A 23,418-nucleotide genomic window follows, 5' to 3' on the forward strand; every position below is an offset into this window, starting at 1 on the left:
TATTTTATTTCACTTGCACCATTGTTCCAAACAAACAAACGGTTTTACAACCCTTTGTTTTGTGTGTTTTGTTTAGGTTTTCATGCCTTTGTAGAAAAAATGTGTAAAATCAAGCATTTCTTTATTATCTTCCATTGTTTCTATAGTTTACTATTCAAGATTTTATTTGTGTGATATTGAACTTTGTTCTGTATTGCTTTGTTGAACTTTGTGTTTTTATTGAAGCATAAAACAAATTTAAGAACAACAAACCTAACAAAATCTATCAGAGATTGAATTCTAGAAATAATTGAATACGCTTAAAGCGTACTGTTCGGTATTCATATTTTTAGAGTATTTAGAAATTAATCATTATGTTAATTAAGTCACTGGTTAATTAATCATGCTAATGTGTATATAAATCACCACATTTATTGTAATATTATTTAGTCTCAGTAACAATTTATTGTAAATAGACTCCCGCTTTCAATATTCAAATGAGATTGCTAAGCCTGCTCGAATTTCCCGCCACAGTAAGGCCTATTTTCCTGTACTACATACCCATGAATCACCTGACGCCGTGTTTGCTTCAATCGCATTTCCTATTGGCCATCGAATTCCTAGACCCCTCTAAACCGCAATTGCATTTTTCAAAGTGTGAAGTCCACGATCGGGGTCTGTCTGTCCACGGTCGGCGTCCATAACTCACGGTGTATTCCGTTTCTCGTATCTCGGGACATTAATTGCCCATTTTACCTCTCTTAAACGTATTTTTAGGCTATAGATTAATTATATCTGGCCTCCCTCTCCTCTATAGTACATTTAACTATATATACATTTTAATTTCCCCCTTTTGTTTGTGATTAAATTACTTAAATTGTGATCTAGTGCTTTCAGACTCTTCAAACCTCAAGGCAGTGTGTGCGCGTCCGTGTATTACTTCTAGACTTTCCGTACGTTTTCACCGCGACTTCCGCGTATTAGTGAGCTCTTTGTGATTATGAACTTGGGTGCGTTGCGTTCTCCAAAATTTTACAAAACAGAAGCACTCGGTCTAAGGACTCCGCCATCCGCCATCGCTCCACCATAGACGACGCCGCTGCCATACTCTCCACCTTTGGATAATTGGACTCAAGGTACAACCTTAAAGTTTTGTGTGTGTTTTAATTAGACTCTAAAACTAATCTCATTTGCCCCTCACAAGACATTTTATTCCATCTCGGGACCTCAGTGCCCTTCAAATTGCAGATTCGCCATTTTCTCTAATTTAATTATTTTTCTCTTGAACTATTAATTAGTTCTGGTCCTTCGAGTTATTAATTATTTTCATTTTCACCCATTACGCCCCCAACATTTGGTCCTTCGAGCCGGATTAATTGTCTCCAGTCCTGTGGTTATTAATTTCAGCCAATTATTCACCATCAACCTTATTTTTAGCGATCTGCAATTTTCAATTTTTGCCATATTGGTAAAATATCGGCTCGCGTTCGTTCCGTTCGTGGGCGTGGTTTAGCAATCTCTCTCCACTCGCGCGTCTGCGCAGGTCACAATCATGTACAATTTGCTGTTCTCTCTAGTAGTAGACAATTTTTCCCTACTTGGCTTTTTTATCCCGAAAACGGGATTTAGTTTTAGTTGCGGGATTTAGTCGCGTGCAGACGGCCGACACTAGTAGCAGACGCATATCTCAACCGTCACTCACTGTACAGCGTTTGTTGTTGTTTACATTTTCTCATTTAAGGTGTATTGTGTAATAAGGTTGATTGATATTATTAATAACCAACTATTAGGTTATTATTAGGTATTTACTATTATTCTTTGAATCAATATTGCTCTTTTGAATATCATACTAAATAAACAATAATTTGTCATTGTTATTTAACATTGTTTATGCTTTCTGAATTTTGATTTTAAATGAAGTAAAGTTAAATTAGTTCATCTCTGTAATTTTGGTTGACAAACGTGCGATATTATATTTAAGGTAATTTTATCTTGTCAATTAACATTTTAATAAATAGTTCAAAATAACCGTTTTTACTGGTTCTTATTACTAGTGTTGTACATATAAACAAAACTGTTAGCTAGCGTATTTGTATTGTGATTCATATTTCATTGATGGTTATAATTTTATGTTCCTTTCTCATTTATTAGGGTAATAACTTACTCTTTATGTTGCAATTCTTGTTTACTAAGGATTATTCTACACTGTTTCATTAATAAGGCCTACTCTCATTAAACTTATTTAGATCCATTTATTATTTTTGTAAATAACGGTGATCTTTCATGTGACTCATTCATTTGTTCTATCATATCTCTTGTTTTATTGCGCATTATTATTACCGTACTTGAATATTTTCAACTAAGCTCAACTGTTGATTTATGGTTTGAAAATTGAATTAAACCTGCCACACTCATTTAAAAATATTTTATTGCTATCTAACGTGTTGATAACTTAGTGTTTTTAACTATTTGCCTCAATTAAGCTACAAAGTAGGTGGATATATGTTTTAGATATTTATAATATTTTATCTCTATATTATTCAGCGGACAATTAATTACTACATTGTTAAGCTAATACCATTCATAGGCCTAGCTACAAGCCTTTTGTGTACCCACAACTTCCATTTTCGTGTGAATACTTTCAAGTGAACACTTCACAATGCCTCCTAAAGCATCTGATTTTAAGTCCGCAATCTACACCCGTTCTACGGCGCTGATTAAATCACGTTTTGAAAAACTTAAGGCTACAGTAGATGAATTATCAACTCAAATCGACCCTCTAACACCATTACAACTTAAGAAATTATCCGCTTACGCGTTGGAAATAAAAAAGAAACGCAGTGAATTTGAAAATAACCTTCAACGTGCCTTCGTTCTGGAAGATGAAGGGATCGATGATAAGACTCTTTCCAATGATCAAGATGCTATTGAAGACATGTTCTCTCACATTCAAGCTACGATTGAAACTCTGGTTCCCTCAGAACCACCAAAAACCCCTTCCGCGTTCAGTGAATCGTTTTCTGTTTCAGAAACTCATCCAAGCTCACAAGTACGATTACCTAAACTGGACTTACAAAAATTCTCTGGCGATCCATTAACGTGGACAAGTTTTATCAATCTTTTTGACACTGCAATCCACCGTAATGCTTCATTATCCTCTGTTATGAAATTCCAGTACTTACTCTCTGTCTTAAATGGAGAGCCTCTCAATTTAATAAGGAGTTTAAATCTCACCGCTCCTAATTATCTAGTCGCCTATGAATTGTTACGTGACAGATATCACAACAATCGAAGATTGCAATCATTGCATCTTAACCAATTGTTGGACCTGCCAAACATTACGGCAACTTCACTCAAAGGTTTGCGCCAATTTGTAAACCTGTTTACGGAACACACACAAGCTCTTAAGGCATTAAATTGTGACGTTAGTGACAACAACCCCCTATTGTCCGCACTCCTTTTGCGTAAAATGGACCAGGAACTACGTAAAAAACTTGAATCGTTCCGTTCCAGTCAAACCGAAGATCCAGTTACTCATTCATTACCAGAAATTGGTGAAATAATAAAATTTCTTAACCAAGAATGTTCGCAGACAGAAGATGCTAACATACATAAGATGTCATCGGCCCACAGAAGCGTTCAACCTTCACCTCACAAAACCATACCAAAAAAGGTGCATTTCCGGTCTGACGTAGGCCTAGCCATGGTAGCTACTTCGAGATCTAATGCTCCCCCCTCTCATAGCTCTCAGACTAAAAATAGTCCTGTCTATAACAAATGTTTTGTTTGTAACAAAAATGATCACAAAGTTTACACTTGTGACGTATTTCAAAATAAATCTCCTCGAGAGCGACACGCCATTGTTAAAAAACATAATCGTTGTTTTTCTTGCTTGGGTGAACATAGCTCCAAAGAATGCCGCTCTCAGTTCACTTGTCGCACATGTAAACAGCGACACCACTCTCTCTTACACCTTGGTGATAATAATCAAACCTCTCAGATGTCTTTTCGACCTCAAGGTCAAAGAACTTCCCCGACCACTTCAGGTCCATCTCACACTCAGACTGGTGATGTTAATTCACAAGCCTCTATCTCCGCCACTGTCGCGGATGTAAGCAATTATTCTGCCCAAAATAACTCATGTACGACTTCGGGTAATTATACTGTATTACTCGGCACCGCCTTGGTCAAGTTGACTTCCCCTCAGGGTATCTCTCATGTGTTTCGTGCTCTACTAGATACTGGCAGTATGTGTGATCTGCTCTCAGAACGCGCTGCGAATCTCCTGAATATAAAACGCCAGTCTTCTCAACTCAAAATATCTGGTCTTTCTCAAATGGCTTCCTGTACTAAAGGGTCAACTTACTTGAATCTTGAAACTCTCTCAGGTCGAGTAATAGCCACTGACCATCAATTCCATATTCTTGATAAGATTTCCGTCGACTTACCTCGCTCCCCTATATCACCGGAAGTGCTAACAAAAATCAAGCCCTATGTTCTAGCTGATCCTACTTTTCACTTGCCTGGTGGCATTGACGTGCTTATAGGTAGTTCTCTGCTACCCCTCCTCTGGACTCATGAAAGTTACTCCCTCGGCACGCACATGCCTCATGTGATAGGTACTCATCTTGGCTTTATTCTGATGGGTAAAGCTCCCTGTGCAACTAACTCGGAACCCGTGTCAGGTTTTGCAATCTCTCTTCTCTCTGTTAGTGATAATTCACTACACTCTTCCCTTCAACGTTTCTGGCAACAGGAGGAACCCCCTCACTTCCAGGTTAAGTCACAGGAAGAGCTTCTTTGTGATGAATACTATAAAAAATCACACTCTCGTGATCAATCAGGTCGTTATGTTGTGCGACTTCCGTTCAAGACGGACCCCTCCATTCTAGGCCAATCTAGGCCCATTGCTGAAAAGCGCTTGTTGTCTATTGAGCAGAAATTTAAAGCTCAACCCCAGTTTTCACACTTGTATAAGACGTTCATGTCTGAATATCAAACTCTCGGCCATATGACAAAACTAGATTTTGTTGAAGACATACACCCACACTACTTCCTACCTCATCATGGGGTACTGAAGGACTCTAGCACGACCAATTTAAGGACAGTGTTTGACGCCAGTAGCAAAACCAGTTCCGGTCACTCCTTAAACGATATTCTTTTGACAGGACGTAAATTACAAACTGACATTTGTGACGTAATTTTGAACTTCCGCTCTCATAAAATTGTGTTTTCATGTGACATTCGGCAAATGTACCGCCAAATACAAGTGCACCCTGACGATCAAAAGTTTCAACTGATTATGTGGCGTGACGACCCTTCAAAGGAAATCTCTACGTTTCAACTTACTACCGTCACCTACGGCATGAACAGCTCCCCCTACCTTGCTATTAAAACTTTAATGCAGTTAGCGGAAGACGAAGGTGATGCCTTCCCTCAGGCTTCTCACTCTCTACGTCATCACACCTACGTGGACGACATTATCACGGGTGCTGACTCCGTTGAGGCTGCTCTTGAACTACAGGACCAACTTATCCAACTTCTACATCGTGGTGGCTTTGAACTTCGCAAGTGGGCCTCCAACTCCTCTGCTCTTCTAGAAAAATTTCCTTCGGAACATCTAGAGACTCCAAGTTTCCTGCAAGACGCTCAGCTTCCCCAGTACTCCATCCTAGGTCTCCATTGGTCTCCTGAAGAAGACTGTTTCTGTTACGCTTTCAACCCCCCGTCTGAAAAGCTGACTAAGCGCTCCGTGCTCAGCTTTATTGCCAAACTATATGACCCCTGCGGATTTTTGTCCCCATTAATCATGGTAGCAAAATGCTTCATGCAATTACTATGGACTCAAGGTCTTGATTGGGACGACCATCTCCCTTCTGATCTCGCACATAAGTGGAATGTGTTCACTAGTAACACTAAAGACCACCTCGGTCAAATTAAGATCCCCCGAGCATTTCCGCTCGCTCACTCCTCTGATATCGAGCTTCACGGTTTCTGTGATGCATCGGAATGCGGTTATGCCGCGGTAGTGTATTTCCGGTGTGAATCTAGTGACAAAACAGTCATTGTGAAACAAATATTGTCTAAGACTCGTGTTGCCCCGTTAAAAAAGGTAACTTTACCCCGCTTGGAATTGTGTGCAGCTCACCTCTTATCAAAACTAGTGCATTATTGTGAAAAACAATTTAACTCTCTTACTACGAATACCACTGTATTGTGGAGTGACTCATCTGTAGTTCTTACTTGGCTACAAACCCCTCCATACAGACTAAAGACCTTTGTGGCTAATCGTGTAGCCCAAGTGCAAGAAATCATTCCCAGTTATCAGTGGCGGCACATAAAAGGGACGGAAAACCCCGCTGATTGTGCCTCACGAGGAATTCTAGCCTCATCTCTCATTGACCATCCCTTATGGTGGACTGGCCCACCATGGTTACAGCTCCCTGCGGCCAACTGGCCCCCCTCATGTTTTTCGCCGTCTGAACTCACTCCCACGGACGAAATTAAAGAAACTCCTCTTAGTGTACTTAGTGCAACAGTCGCCCCTTCGGAATGGGACTTATTGTCTAAATATTCATCTTGGTTGAAACTAACCCGTGTGCTAGCTTATGTACTACGATTCATAAACTCTTCCAGGTCTAAAAACAAACTCTCTGGACACTTAAAACTCAGTGAATTAAATCTAGCGGAAGTGACAATTTTTAAACTAGTGCAAAAACTCCATTTCAGTGCGGATATTAAATTATTGAACAAAGGCTCAATATGTTCTGCACAATTACAGAAACTCACCCCCTTCCTCGACCCTAATGGTCTCATACGCGTCGGTGGCCGATTGTCACATTGTTCGCTTGCTCATGACATACGTCACCCTATTGTTCTACCCAAGTCTCATACTGTAGTGAATTTGCTTATAGACTTTTACCACCAGGTACACTTGCACTCAGGTCCGCAACTAACTCAATCACTACTCGCCCGAAAAGTGTGGATTCTATCGGCCAGGAGCGTTATCCGCTCGCGCATATTTAAGTGTCTTGTGTGCTTTAAAAATAAACCACGAAACAAAATCCCTCTAATGGGTGATTTACCTGCTCATCGGGTCAATCCTACTCGTCCATTCTCATCTACAGGCGTAGATTACGCCGGACCATTTAGTGTTCGCGTTTGCAGTCTCAAAGCTCTTAGACAGATTAAGGTATATTTGTGTATTTTTATCTGCATGGCTACCAAAGCTATTCATATAGAGGTAGTCACCGATCTTACCACCTCAGGCTTCATTGCCGCTCTCACACGTTTTGTGTCGAGACGCGGACTCTGTTCCGATCTGTATTCTGACTGCGGAACCAACTTTGTTGGTGCAAACTCGGAATTACGCAAGGTAATCCGTGAAACCATCCTTACACCTGATTCGCAGGACAAAATTGTTCATTTCACCACCCCCAAAGGAATTAACTTCCATTTCAACCCCCCCTCTGCACCTCATCAAGGTGGCTTATGGGAAAGTGCCGTTAAAAGTGCAAAATACCATCTGAAACGGGTAATTGGTGAAACCATTTTAACTTTAACCCAATTTCAAACTTTGTCCATTCAAGTAGAGGCAATGCTAAACTCGCGCCCTCTTACAGCTCTTAGTTCAGACCCTTCCGAAATTTCTGTGCTGACCCCTGGACATTTCCTCATCGGAGCTCCATTAGTTGCCCTGCCGGAACCTCACCTGTCTGAAGTGCCCTTCAATCGTCTTCGTCAGTGGCAGCTTGTCCAGGCTTTTCACCAGCGTATCTGGAGGCGTTGGCAGCTTGAATATCTCCACTCCCTCCAGCAGCGATCCAAGTGGACCACCCCTCATGAGAATTTGAAGACCGGAGACTTGGTGCTCATTCACTCCAATTCACCTCCACTCACCTGGCCTCTTGGACGCATCGTCTCCACTCACCCTGGCGCTGATGGAACAGTTCGAGTCGTCACAGTGAAGACAGCTTCTGGGACTTTCACACGGCCTGTTCACAAGGTCTTCCCTCTGCCATTCAATGAAGACTAAGTCCAAGAAACCTACTCTATGTACATATTAGATTTAAGTGTGGTTTACGTTTGCTCTTGTGTTTTTTAATTAATTGTCTGTTGAAGCTGTAATGCTTCAAGGGGGCCGGAATGTTCGGTATTCATATTTTTAGAGTATTTAGAAATTAATCATTATGTTAATTAAGTCACTGGTTAATTAATCATGCTAATGTGTATATAAATCACCACATTTATTGTAATATTATTTAGTCTCAGTAACAATTTATTGTAAAGAGACTCCCGCTTTCAATATTCAAATGAGATTGCTAAGCCTGCTCGAATTTCCCGCCACAGTAAGGCCTATTTTCCTGTACTACATACCCATGAATCACCTGACGCCGTGTTTGCTTCAATCGCATTTCCTATTGGCCATCGAATTCCTAGACCCCTCTAAACCGCAATTGCATTTTTCAAAGTGTGAAGTCCACGATCGGGGTCTGTCTGTCCACGGTCGGCGTCCATAACTCACGGTGTATTCCGTTTCTCGTATCTCGGGACATTAATTGCCCATTTTACCTCTCTTAAACGTATTTTTAGGCTATAGATTAATTATATCTGGCCTCCCTCTCCTCTATAGTACATTTAACTATATATACATTTTAATTTCCCCCTTTTGTTTGTGATTAAATTACTTAAATTGTGATCTAGTGCTTTCAGACTCTTCAAACCTCAAGGCAGTGTGTGCGCGTCCGTGTATTACTTCTAGACTTTCCGTACGTTTTCACCGCGACTTCCGCGTATTAGTGAGCTCTTTGTGATTATGAACTTGGGTGCGTTGCGTTCTCCAAAATTTTACAAAACAGAAGCACTCGGTCTAAGGACTCCGCCATCCGCCATCGCTCCACCATAGACGACGCCGCTGCCATACTCTCCACCTTTGGATAATTGGACTCAAGGTACAACCTTAAAGTTTTGTGTGTGTTTTAATTAGACTCTAAAACTAATCTCATTTGCCCCTCACAAGACATTTTATTCCATCTCGGGACCTCAGTGCCCTTCAAATTGCAGATTCGCCATTTTCTCTAATTTAATTATTTTTCTCTTGAACTATTAATTAGTTCTGGTCCTTCGAGTTATTAATTATTTTCATTTTCACCCATTACGCCCCCAACACGTACATAAAAAATAGGATTAAGTTTCCTGTTACAATGGTTGGTTTGTGAGATAAATGTTTCTTAAACTCCACAAAAGCAATTTTATTGCCCATTTCATTTGTTCCGCCAATACAAACAAATCAATATAAAGTATTTTCTGATCAAGCAGTACTAAGCAACATGTTGAACTTATTTCTAAAAAATTATTTCTTATCATGACAAACATGTCACAAATTTGACGGTGTATCAAGTACTTGTCCTACTTGACAACCAATTAAAGACAGGCAACTTGACATTTGTCGACATTAAATCAATACCATTGAACAACTAGGGCTTTAACTTCTATTTGAATCCTACAAATAAATGTAACACACGGTTGTATATAATCTATATCTGTATACTGTGAGTTTTTATTCTGTTAAATTAAAATTGTTTGTTTACGTGTGACGTAGAAACTTTTGACGATAAGGATTTACAGTCAACGACCATATGCTACGATTTTTTTTTGTTTAACGACTTTTTTTAAATTTTGACGATAAAAAGCACGAGTGTTTATTTTTTGTTTATCAATAATTTACAAAAGTGTAAAATTTCATAATTGTTGTACTTTTTGTTACTAAATTTAGTTCCTAAATAAGTTGAAGTGTGACTAACAAAATTATTTTCAGACCTTTCATATTAAAGGATATTGTAACATGTATTTTTCTTCCTACTTTTACCAGACTAATAGAAAACTTCAAATTTTAGTTTCGATGAAAATATTTGCTTGGTACTCATATTAATGCCTTGGTGTTAATATGATACTATTTTACTACTGGCCACCAATACGAGATATACTTGTTGGATACTATTTTATGAATCATTGTAGGTTTAAAATATAAAAAAAAACATTATTTCCCAGGCATTTTTAAATTTCTTTTTAAATATATCTAACTTAAATTGATATTACTCAGTTGGTATCATGATTTCAAACATATATTTAAACATCCAAACGTTAAACAACTTCAAATTATTTCTAAATTGAATTTCTTTTATATAACTACAGCCACTCTTATCAGACCACAAATAGTAAAGGGTTTTAAAAGCTATCTGCTATAACTATAACTTAGAACTATAAAATACAGCGAGAAGTAATATATAATATAAATACTAACAAGGCCCTACAAAGATACCAACCAGACTTTACTAAACTACAGACCCATATGCTAATTTAATTAAGGACTGTTTCTTCTACACTGAGAGTAGCAATATTCCAAGGAATATTCCAGGGATAAATCTATTTGCTACATGTCTTATGAATTATTCATCAAGAAAATCTACTTTCCGACTTTCTTTTGCTTTAACGGATTGTAGAAAAAGGTTTCTTCTATCTAAATCGAAACATAGCAATAAATTGTTTCTATTTTTAGTTTCTGTGTTCACTTTTGTTATAATTTAGTTTGATTTTCATCAAGTATAACTGGTAAATTACATAAAGGCCAATTCGGATAAAATTGGTTAGGGTTACTAGTTGTTAAAATCAAACTTAGTACAAAGTTTTAGACAGCAAGGTTTTTTTATAAACACTTACTAAGGATATATAGATAATAAATTACCTAAATAAAATATTTTTATATTTAACTAGTAATTTTGTGACCTTATCCCTCAAAAAATATAAACCCAATCCAGTGTGCAAAAGAAAGGTCATAAAATGTTTGTAAATTACTGGGTTAAATGCAAATAGCTAAAACTGGAAAAATTTTAATACATCTTAACTATAGTGTAGTTAACTCATTCATGATTTTAAATAATGGGGTTTCCATTAGTTTTTCGTATAAATTAACTTAAAAGTAAATGTCCTCAATATTGCGTTTTATGAAAATGCACTCTTAAGGTCAAATATCCAAATGCATGAAGTGTTAAATCATATCATTAGTGTAAAGGAAGAATGATAATTTATCACTTAGATACTTTTTATAATATACTACTGTATGGATATTTCATGTAACCAAGTATTTAGCCACAAATATTGTTTCCTACAGTTTCAGAGCGTCGAAGAATGATGGGTTCAAAACTTTTATTTATTTTATTACCTCAAAAATGGAAAATATGACTGTTATGATGATTCATTTCCACCATTTTTAGCTTTTGAGGATTTACTTATCACAAGGACATTGCAAAACTAACAAACGATATCAGCAAACTGATACTTTCTCTAATTAGTTTGTCAACAGCCCTTAGCATTTAAATGTTTATATAGGTGGTAGGAGTAACTATGATATTAATTTATGGATAGTTATTAAACAAATTGCAGACTTTGGAACTTAATTAATTTCCAGCATTTAAGGTTGTCCCATTTTGTTAAGAGTTGAAAAGAGCCAATCGAAATTGTTCAAGCCGTGTTTGCAAAAATATTATTTGTCTGTTATTTTATGGGGTGTTAGGAAAAAAATCATCATTAAAAACCAGATTTAAAAAATTATGAAAACCCTAGGGATACCATGGATACGAACATACCGAATTTCATTATAAATAGACCAGGGGTAGTTTATAGTTCTACACCCACATTTACACATACAGACACGCACACATACCATCAAAAACCACTATTTGAGTTTATGGAAACCCATATTGGATATTTCCACCGAAAAACTCAAAACTCGAAAAGTTTATCAAAAACATAATTTCTCCTTAAACAATGAGTAGGGGAAAAAAGAAAAAAAGAAAACTAACTTGTTTTAAACTCTATTCAACTTTTTCAATCGGTGGAATGTGTGTATCAATACAAATATTGTTTACTCTTCACGATACTGTTTTGTGTATTTGACTAGGTGGATATTCAATCTATATGAGGAAAAGTTTCTAAGAAACTGGATGTTTAAATTGAGTCACATAATATAGAGATCATGACTACGTAATGAGATGATCCCTACTCAGGAGGATAATTCCAGCTGTGTTGTGTGTCATGAATAATTGATTAAGCTAATTCTCTTGGTTGCAACAACTTACTTAGCCTTCCATAGCTGCTTTATATATCAGGCTCATCTTGAGTGTAGCCTGTTGTTACGTTTCCTTTACGTTTCTGATTTGCACCAAAAGAAGACAAAAGGAGACTAAGACTCTTTAAAAGGATGCTACTGACTAATATCAGCTGTTTCAGACAGGATCATTTATTTAAACCGCAATGATCAGGAACAGCTGGGCAAGGTTTCGAACTATCAACAAGGTATCGTCTTTTCTCAAGGGCGATCGATCCGGCAACCTTTTGATTACCAGGCGAGCACTATAATTAAATTGTTTGAAAGTGCTGTGATTGTTAAAACTGTAATGTAAGTAAAACTATTAAGTACAATCCAGAATGTAGGTCAAAAAGCGTCGGGAAATGTGCTTTACTGTATTTTTAGCCGGAAAACCCCTTGAAGGTACACCAGATTAGAACGTGGCTGAGAAATTTAAGAATGAGAGGTAAAGACAAGGTAATGAAAGACATCTGTAGACTGGTGTTTAAGTTATAATTTGCTGTTGAGAAGGGAATGGAGGTGAACTATATTTTGGTGAGGCCAAAAACCTCTAAAAGATTTTGGTGGTCACGGAGATAAGGAAAGTTAGGAAGTGCATGCAATGAATGGTGTCATTAAAAAAATGTACTTCTTATTTTCACAAATACCGTTACCTAAAAGTACAAATACCCCCGTCACAGCAAACCTGCATACTAAGCGAATTTCCATTTACCCGGCTTGATTTCTACTAAAATATTCCCTATAAATTTTCAGATTTGTTTCCTATTTAAATAACATTAATTTTAGTGAGTACTGTAGTTAGGTTTGCTGCTACGGGGAAGATGTTGAGGTGTGTTTTATCAATTGAAATATTGATAGCTTAGTATGAAATAAACCAAATTGCCAAATTTGATTAAAATATAACCATAAACAAGCAAACTAGAACAGTTTATTTATTCTCCATAAGAATAACATGGGAGTTTTAAATTTACAATTTTTTAATTTTTCTCCGTAGTCAATGAACATTCAAAAACACTTCAATATACTAAATTATTTGTTTTTTAAGCTCTTCAAAATGGTCTAGAGAGAAATTTAGAAATTTAAAGTTTTTAGGGTCAAAAATGAGAAAACCCCATTTTACCCCGTAAAACCCCCCATAAACCCCTGATCCCATGGTCCGATTATGCTGGTTCGCGAACTCGTTCGAATAAATGAGGGTTTACACGTTTGTACCAAATTTCATCAAAATCGGATCAATTTTGCTCGAGTTATCGCGCTAACGGTCACATACAGGGTGATTGATATATGTGTGCCAGCCGTTTTATTCGAAAACTATAAGAGATATCGAAAAAAGTTAAATGGTAAGTGCCTCGGATTTTTTATTTAAAAAATTATAGTCAAGTCAAAAAAATTATTTTTGTCGCCATTTTTCCAATATAGCCACCAACTTTTATTTTTCTTATTGAACACCCTGTATTTTATGATGTATTCGGGTAGAAAAAGTAATTTTAAGACGATTTTATACTTGTGATTTTTTTCATAAACCTAACCGTTTCAAAGATAATAATGGTTTAAGTTGTGAAATTTTGAATGGTTTTCGAGCAAAACAGCTGGCATGCTTGCTTAGGCCTTTATCGAAACTCTTTCTCATGCAGAAATTTACCCCGTAAAACCCCCCATAAACCCCTGATCCCATGGTCCGATTATGCTGGTTCGCGAACTCGTTCGAATAAATGAGGGTTTACACGTTTGTACCAAATTTCATCAAAATTGGATCAATTTTGCTCGAGTCATCGCGCTAACGGTCACATACAGGGTGATTGATATATGTGTGCCAGCCGTTTTATTCGAAAACTATAAGAGATATCGAAAAAAGTTAAATGGTAAGTGCCTCGGATTTTTTATTTAAAAAATTATAGTCAAGTCAAAAAAATTATTTTTGTCGCCATTTTTCCAATATAGCCACCAACTTTTATTTTTCTTATTGAACACCCTGTATTTTATGATGTAGTCGGGTAGAAAAAGTAATTTTAAGACGATTTTATACTTGTGATTTTTTTCATAAACCTAACCGTTTCAAAGATAATAATGGTTTAAGTTGTGAAATTTTGAATGGTTTTCGAGCAAAACAGCTGGCATGCTTGCTTAGGCCTTTATCGAAACTCTTTCTCATGCAGAAATTTCAAAACTTTAACCATTATTATCTTTAAAACGGTTAGGTTTATGAAAACAATTACAAGAATAAAATCGTCTTAAAATCACTTTTTCTATCAGAATATATCATAAAATACAGGGTGTTCCGCAAGAAAAATCAAAGTTGGCGGCCATATTGGAAAAATGGCAGCTAAAAATTTTTTTTGACCTTACTACAATTTTTTTAATAAAAAATCCGAGGCACTTACTATTTAACTTTTTTCGATATCTCTTATAGTTTTCGAATAAAACGGCTGGCACACTCATATCAATCACCCTGTATATAAATAAATATATATATATATATATATATATGAATTTGAATGGATAGTGTTTTTGGCCTCTGGGGACCTCAAAACGAAAAAGTAAATCGGTCCCGGGTCTAGGTCTTACCGTGAGACCTACGGTAATAGCTTATTCCCTATATGGGAAATTCGCTAAAATAAGCCAAATAACACTTGTAATAATATATTTACTACTTTTTACTCACAAGACGGTAAATACAACTAATGGTAAGCATATAAATGAGTGTTACGCCTATTGGGTCTGATGATGGTTGGATTGTCCATTCGAAATCGATCACCATCTTTTATGTGTATTTACCGTCTTGTGAGTAAACAGTATTTGTGTAAATGTATAATAACAAGTGTTTATTTTTTACCTGTTTTTGCACTTTCAGTTAATTTAATAACACGTATGATGCTGACCAAGAAGTTGTTTAAATACTTTATTATATCATTCAAAAACAGGATAAGCAGAGAATGTTTTATGAAACAAATATTATTGTGTACAAATAAAAGCCTACTAATATTCCTTTTATCTTTACCTTAAATTTCACAGCCTTCTATCCTCACAAAAACCCTATCAATATAATTTAAGACACAACTACGAAATCTAAAAGGTAAAACAACGCAACTTGGTTATATTAAATTAACAACCATCAACTGTCAGATGAAAATGGAGTCAGACATTAAACTAATGTTACGTTGTTCCGCAGTCCAAGTGAAGCTAACTGAACCAGAAACCAACTGTCAGAGATGATAGGAACGGACTGTCCAACTTGGGTTGGACACTCTTCCGCTCTCCAAGCGTCCTTCTCATAAATCTGATATGGTTATGGTTGAGTAAGAAATGTACAACAATTTAGTGTTTTTATTGAAATTCCTTATAGAAAGGACGTATTTGAGAATGTAATTGGTTGTGTATCCATATTATGTAAATACATACCTTAATCCTTAATGTAATGTTTGTACTAAATACTTTTCCCCAAATTAAAGTTTTAAAAACGATGATTCCACTCATTTGGAATTGTATTATTGTCTGATTTTATGTACAGTTTATAAATTATTATAGGTTTCAAAGTATAACCGTAAGACGAGTTTGTCAAAAATATTTTGATTTCTTTCTATGTATATTCAAAAATTATTTTATAATATTAAACTTATTAAGCTACTTTCACCCTCCATTTTATTTGGAAATTACATTGTAAAAGTTTCTTTTAAAATATAAAATAAAATAATCTACTGGAATCTTTCTATTGTATATCTTTCTAGCTTCTTGTAATATTAGTTTTAGTCAAATCAATTAAGCCATGCATGTTACATATTATATTTGCATCAAGCATCATGAAAGTCTAAATTTTAAATAGTTATTACCATGTATAAATAAATTAATAAATAAATAAATTACAAATAATATGCTCGCAAGTTTTGGAACATAAATGAACTTGGTTAAAATGAGCCTTCAACAGAATTTTCTATGGTCAAATACGGAATGTTTGTTGATTTCATTAAATTTAAAACAATCAAAACTAAAATGGTAAATGATATTGTTTTGAATCTTGAAATAATTACCAGAAATGATAAAATAATTATTTCACAAACAGATTAGTAGGCTTCTTTTATTTATTCCAAAGTCTTAACTGAATCTTCAAACAATTAAATTAATTCAATACAAAATATTTAACATGTGTTAAACCAAAACACAGTATTTTAGAAAAAATATAACAGTCAGATCAAAAGGAAAATCAATGAAGTGGAAACATATTCAATAAAGTTCACAACATCCTCCCCCCATTTAAAATTGCTAACCAAACATGTGCAATTTTAAATCAGTAAAATCGCTCGGGCACTTTGACTTCTCTTCCACATCTGGTTTTCTTCTTAGCGAAATCAAAGCCTTCGTTTTGAACTATAACATCTTCTTCTTCAAGTGGTTTATTTTCTTTCAAACACTCTTTTTCACAAGCTGTGATTTCTAATGGAAAAAGTCTTTGTAGTGGTCTTGTCAAAATACCATTTCCAGTTTTTAGTCTTGCGACTCTGGAGAATCCATCTCTTCCTGGATATACATCTTGTACCAACCCCAAAGGCCATCTTATTCGTTTTGTGTTATCATCTCCTATCAATACAACTTCTCCAATAATGGGTTCTCTACTTTTCTTGTTTTTTCCATTGTGAATGAGTGTAGCCAAATACTCTTTCTTAAACCTGTCTCTTAGTGATCTTCTTAATTTGTTTATATAACACACTCTTTTATTTAAACTTAGACACTCAATTTCATCCAAATCTGGTAATTCAGCTGTTGATGTTGGTTGTAAGAATAGGGCTGGAGTTAATGGTTGTAAACAGTCATCATCATTCGAAAGATAAGTCAAAGGTCTTGAATTTACAGTTGCTTCACAATCACACAAAATTGTTGAGAGTTCTTCCTGCGTGACTGATGAATTTCCCAAGTTTCGTCGTAAAATTTCCTTTACCACTCCAATAAGTCGCTCCCACCATCCGCCCCACCATGCCGCTGAAGGAGGGTTGAACTTCCATTTAATCCTCTGGATAGATGAAAACTTTTCAATTTCATCCCAGTTGATCCGTCTGAGAAGATTACTTGTTCCAACAAAGTTCCTCCCGTTATCTGAATAAATTGTGACAACACGACCTCTTCTCGCTACAAACCGACGAAGAGCAGAAATGAAAGCTTCTGTAGACAGAGAAGTTGTAAGTTCGAGGTGGATCGCCCTATACACAGCACATGTGAACAGAACTATGTATGCTTTTATACCTTCTTTTAAGAACAATGGCCCGGCAATGTCTACACCCGTTGTCTCAAAAACTTTTGAATCACTTATTCTTTCAAGTGGCAAGGGAGGGGGTGGACACTGAAGAGGTTTTCCTTTGTGTCGCTTACATATGACACATCTTGATATTATCTTTTTGACAGAGTTCCGACACCTCAAAATCCAAAATGTTTGACGTAAAATTGACACCAAAGTATTGATCCCAGCATGAAGATGTAGACGGTGCTTTTCTGCTATAAGCTTCTTCGTCATCTCATGGTTTGAGGGCAACAATATTGGAAACTTAAAATATTCGTCATCGTTCATTAAAGTCAATTTTGATTTCACTCTTAACAAATCATTTTCATCAGTAAAAGTCTGCATTTTGTTTCTTGATGTTAACTCTTGAGACGATTCCTTTTGTATACACCACAGTAATTTTGTTTCCGCATGTTCTATTTCTGATCCATTTAGTTCACCAGAAGTCTTGCTTCCTTTTAAATTGTTATAGAAACGGAATATCCAACCAATTACCCTGACGTTCTTTGTGAATCGATCAAAATAATTCAACTGATCAGTGAACTTAGGATCTTTAACTGAAACAGATGAAACAACAGTTTTTCGCCTTTCTTGATCTACTTCATCTGCTGTTGCTATAGCTTCACTACGTGGCCACATGTCTTTTGAACGCTTTAGCCATTCAGGACCTAACCACCATTTATTTTCTGCCAAGGATTTTCCACTGCAGCCTCTTGAGGGAATGTCTGCTGCATTGTAAGCACCAGGGATATGACGCCAGTCTTCAACATTGGTATTAAGAGATATTTCATTGCACCTGTTTCCCACAAAAGTACTCCAGTTTCCTTTTGTCTTAATCCATGTCAGGCTAACCATTGAATCAGTCCAAAAATAGTATTTGCAATTAGGAATATTCAGGGTTGACTTTACAGAAACGAACAATCTTGACGCTATCAGTGCTGCTGTTAATTCTAAACGTGGAATAGTCAGGGATTTTGCAGGTGCCAATCTGGATTTGGCCTCAACAAGTTGGATTGTGACATGTTCACCTACTTCAACTCTTATAAAGATACATGCTGCATATGACATTTTACTCGCGTCACAGAATGTATGGAGACTTATGTACAATGATGGACCTACACAATCACTAAACCTTCGAGGAATCCTACAACTTGACAAATAGTGCAAGTCTTTTATCCACTTATCAAACTGTTGTAAGATATCATATGGTAGTTCATCATCCCAACTCAGTTTTAGCTTCCAAACCTGTTGCAGTAACATCTTGGGGATCAAAGTAAATGGACAAGTGAATCCTATCGGATCAAATATACGATGAGATATCGACAATAAACTTCTTTTTGTGATTGGTTTATCAAAAATGCTTACAGAATTCACATTACAGTAAAGCTCGTCTGATTTTACATCCCACATTAATCCTAAGACAGGAACCGAGTTGTCTGAGAGATACATATTCTTTTCTTCAGACTTGTATATTTCTTCTGGCAGCAAAACATTACTTGCCCAACTATGAAGCTCAAACTTGGCTTTTGACAAAAGAAGCTGAGATTCTTCTACAAATCGATGAAGTTCATATTCACTCTCTACACTGGTTACACAGTTATCAACATAGAAAGACTCTTTCAATTTATTTGCCGTATCTTTCATAGTTTCAGGAGAGTTCTCCAGGTGATGAGCTAAAGTAGCACTCAACAAAAATGGGCTAGAAGAAACTCCAAATACCACCCTACAGTGTCGAAACTCAGATATTTCTCTAGAATCATAGTCCTTCCACCACAAAAATCTTAAAGCGTCTCTGTCACTTTCTGTTAAACTAACTTGCAAGAAAGCTTTCTTAATATCTGAAATAACGCCTATTGGGTGTTTTCTAAACTTCATTAGAAGAGCTGGAATTAGTTCTATTAAATTAGGTCCCTTTTCCAAACAAGAGTTAAGAGAATTCCCCCTACTATCGACAGCAGAAGCATCAAAGACTGGTCGAACCTTAGTAGTCAAACTGGATTCTTTGACCACAGCGTGATGAGGTAAGTAGTGTACAGGTCTATCAGTTACAGAGGACTCAACAACCCTTTCAATAATGTTTGAATTTAACCACTCTGAAAATACCTGATCATACTCATTGAACTTTTCTAACTTAATCAACTTCTTGGTCACTGCATGTAGTCGCTTCTCGGCTGTAACTTTGTTGTCCATAAGCTCCGGATGGCCTTCAATCCATGGAAGAGTCACCTCGTACCTATTTTCACTATTTACTACAATAGTTTTGTTAAAATGCTTCAAAACATCTGATGCATTCGCCTCCTTTGTTTTACTACCTGATGGATCAGTGATGCCCAAAACATCTAAACGCCATAGATCTGAAATGTCCATTTTAGCAAAGCAACTAATACTAATAAGTGACTGGTAACTTTTTCCACATTGTCCCATTACTGTCCATCCTAACACAGTCTGAACAGCAACCAGAGTGTGATCTAGCTGTTCAATTTTACCTGTGAGCAGTTGGCCCAAGATATCAGCTCCTAGTAGTAACTCTATTTCTTCTGCTGCATCTTGTCCAATATCTGAAAGGTATATATTCTTCTTCTTTAAAATGGGAAAATACCTTTTTGTATCTAATCTGGGTATGTAATTGCAAATCTTGTCTTGATCAAGCACATTAACTGAAATGCCAAATTTACCCTTTGTGTCACGTAACTCTACTTGGTAAAGATTATGTGGAGTCTCTTTAGTTTTAATACCTCCAAACAAACCATGAACTATTAATTCCTCACCAGATTCTATTAATTTAAGTTTCTCTACACAGTCCTTAGAGATATAAGACCTTTGAGATCCAGAATCCAACAATGCTCTTACTAGTAAAGATTGCTGGTCAGGTCCTATTACTTTTACTAGAAGAGTTTGTAATAAGGTTTCCTTATTCTGATTTGCAATCAAGGACTCAGATTTGTCATTAATTTGAACACTTTCAATCACATTTGATTTGCCATAATCATGAGTATTACTGTGCATCATTTTCTCTAAACTAGGACACATTAAGCAGTAGTGTTTCCTTTTACAGATAGCACAGGATACAAAAACTTTACATTTATTACTGCTGTGACCTAACTTTAAACATGAGAAACAAGCTCCCTTTTTTGTCATAAACTCTCTCTTATCTTTTAAAGTAAGCTTTTGTAACCCAGAACAGTCTTGAGTGTTGTGATTTCCTTTATTACAAAATAAGCATGTAGGCTTACTCACCACTGAAGAGCTGTCTGTAGCAATTATTGTAGATGCTGTAGGTAAAGGTAGTCCTTTCTCAAACCCACTTTTCATACCAGGACGTTGGTGATGGTATCTCTTCTGTGGCTGGGTGTCACTTGTTGTAGTGTCTCTGTCCACTGCAAAACTGTTCCGAGCAAGAGCTAAACGTTCTTCGCTTTCGACCTCGGAACGTACAAAATTCAACAATAGCTGTAAATAATTTGAATTAGATGACTCGCTACCTATAAATTCACCTAAGCCTATTTTGTTTGTCGTTCTGTACCGCTCCCATGCTCTGAGAGTATCAGTTGGTAGAGCAGATTCAACCAGTGGGTATAGCATGGCAGCATACTTATCTGATGTGACCCCGAGTGTTTCTAGGGCACGAAGTTGAGTCTCAAGTTTATCAGAAAGGGTTGAAAGTGGCATGATACTTTGTTTGTTGGCTTGTTTCAAAACTAAATTTAGTAATTCTCTTACATAAACTTCAATCATAAGTTCATCACGTGCAAACCTGGATTTCAATTGTTCAATAGTCTTGATGTAATTTTCACCAGAAGGAGGAAAAGAATCTATTAATTCCCTAGCTGGTGAACCAGGTTTCAAGGATTGAATTAAATATTGAAATTTGTCTTCAGGTTTAATTTCACTATCTTCATGAATCTTTTTGTACTGACCCCAAAACCCAATCCAATTCCTAACATCCCCATCAAATGAAGGTAATTGCAATTTAGGCAAATGAAAGTTACGGTTTGGTTTGTAAATAATGTTTGACTCACCATTGTTGGTAGGTGTTTTAAGAAACATTTCATACTTAGCCTTCATCAGGTACCATTTCTTCTTGTATTCTTCTTGTGTGTCCAGTTCATTGTCCAGATCAGCATCAGAAGCATCTTTCATCAGCATTTCATCAGAGATTTTTCCATCCATTGCCATTAATGCTGTTATTTTGTCTTCAATTTGAGAAAAGTTTACTTTTATTTGAGTTTCTTTATCATTCATTGACAGGTCTTCATTATTAAATGCTTCTTCCAGTTCATTATAAACCTTGGTGAATAGCCTTCTAATCTGTGATCTTTTCTTTTTCATATTTTCTAGGCTTTCCATATTATTATAACTATTAAATAACCCAGATGTCTTAAATTAAAGAAAATGTCCTGTCACGGTCGCCAAAATGTTTTGAATCTTGAAATAATTACCAGAAATGATAAAATAATTATTTCACAAACAGATTAGTAGGCTTCTTTTATTTATTCCAAAGTCTTAACTGAATCTTCAAACAATTAAATTAATTCAATACAAAATATTTAACATGTGTTAAACCAAAACACAGTATTTTAGAACAAATATAACAGTCAGATCAAAAGGAAAATCAATGAAGTGGAAACATATTCAATAAAGTTCACAACAGATATTAAACAATTGTAATCTATCTTTTAATGTTATACGGCTTGTTCGAAAAGGTGGAGATATAGTTTATGTCAAAATTCCTTGGGTCAAAATAATTAAAAAGGTTCACATAAAGATAATAATACTGTATGTCCTATCTCGTTTTGGTTATCGTCCGTCTGTATGTATGTTTTTTTACAAACTCCCGGTTTAAGCTACAGCGCTGAGATTATGCGAATATGTTCATCTTATAGACAGCCTTTGTGTAAAATAAGAATGAAAACACATAAATTGTTTCAAATGGTAGCTATTTTAAATACGAGATTTTAAATTTTTTTTAAACCGCTAGTTTTACGAAATAGTTGCTAGGGACATTACAATTTTGTAAATTGTATAAAGATTTAAACGGTAAGACGTAATTTCGACAAAGAATTACTGGTAATTTATTTCATTCGCCTACAGTTTTCTTCATAGTAACACTGTTTAAAATAGCTTAGTTGATTTAAGACTCATGATCGTAGGTTTATTTTATTAAAAACCTAGCTACAACATAAACAGTTGAATAAAACATTAACATAATCAAAGGTTAAGTCTTCAGTTCCTAATAAGTAAAAAGAATAGTTGGTTCAAATAACACAAATTACGGCGTTTAATTCAGTAGGATAATTACTCTTCCTAAACTGTGTTAATGAGATAAGCGGTCATACATCACAGTAGCATATAACTCATATCCATAGGGGTGTAGGTATTTAATGGCCTCACCTGGCTATTATGGTTTGTTACCTTTCCCAATAATTGTACAGCTGTTATTTATCAAAATTGATAATAACGGGTTTGAGTTCATCCCATTTTGAAGCAGCCATGTAGTGATTTAGGCATAGGGAAGAAAATTAAAAGTAAGTAAATTACATTGCAAACTAGACAGCTATTTTAATTCTCGAACAGTTATCATATGCTATACACTACTCCAACTCAAAGTGACAGCTACAATAACACTAACTTCGTAGTTATGAGTTATTAGATGAGAATGGTATGAAATAAAATTAAAGTGAAATGCAGTAGTCCATGTAATTATTAGTAAAATACAATGAAACAAATATCTACGATGGTTCTACGGACGTTTTGTGTTTCTTTACATCAACAATATAGTATTTAATGAATCATCGCTTCAGGCAAACATATGCTGTTTTCATTAAATAATGAAACCATTTTTAAGCCATTACAAGTTCTTAAACGATTTGTAATGTGTGTCGTCACAGAAACAGGTTATCTTTGGGACCAAACATTGTTTACTCTCGAAGATTGGATCGTGTTCACCGAGAGCTCACCTTGTATTTATACAATAAAAGCTAACATACTACTATAAGGTTAGATAAATTGTCAGCCATATTCCGAT

At 35.8% G+C, this 23,418-nt stretch overlaps 2 protein-coding genes across 2 annotated transcripts in view; one reads left to right on the forward strand and one right to left on the reverse strand.

The window, feature by feature from the left end:
• Positions 1–23,418, forward strand: part of LOC128988442 (potassium voltage-gated channel protein Shaw-like) — a 363,678-nt gene that overhangs the window by 195,695 nt on the left and 144,565 nt on the right. The gene's annotated exons all lie outside the window — the stretch shown is intronic.
• Positions 16,410–21,563, reverse strand: LOC128989246 (uncharacterized). Its single transcript, XM_054411119.1, has 4 exons — positions 21,413–21,563; positions 20,631–20,770; positions 18,802–19,973; positions 16,410–18,189 (listed from the first exon to the last, which is right to left on the reverse strand). Exons 1-4 carry the CDS (start codon positions 21,561–21,563, stop codon positions 16,410–16,412), a joined length of 3,243 nt encoding a protein of 1,080 aa, XP_054267094.1.

Source organism: Macrosteles quadrilineatus, unplaced genomic scaffold, assembly GCF_028750875.1.
Source record: "Macrosteles quadrilineatus isolate MER2022 unplaced genomic scaffold, UCM_ALF_1.0 Scaffold_3__2_contigs__length_128488019, whole genome shotgun sequence".
NCBI lineage: Eukaryota > Metazoa > Arthropoda > Insecta > Hemiptera > Cicadellidae > Macrosteles > Macrosteles quadrilineatus.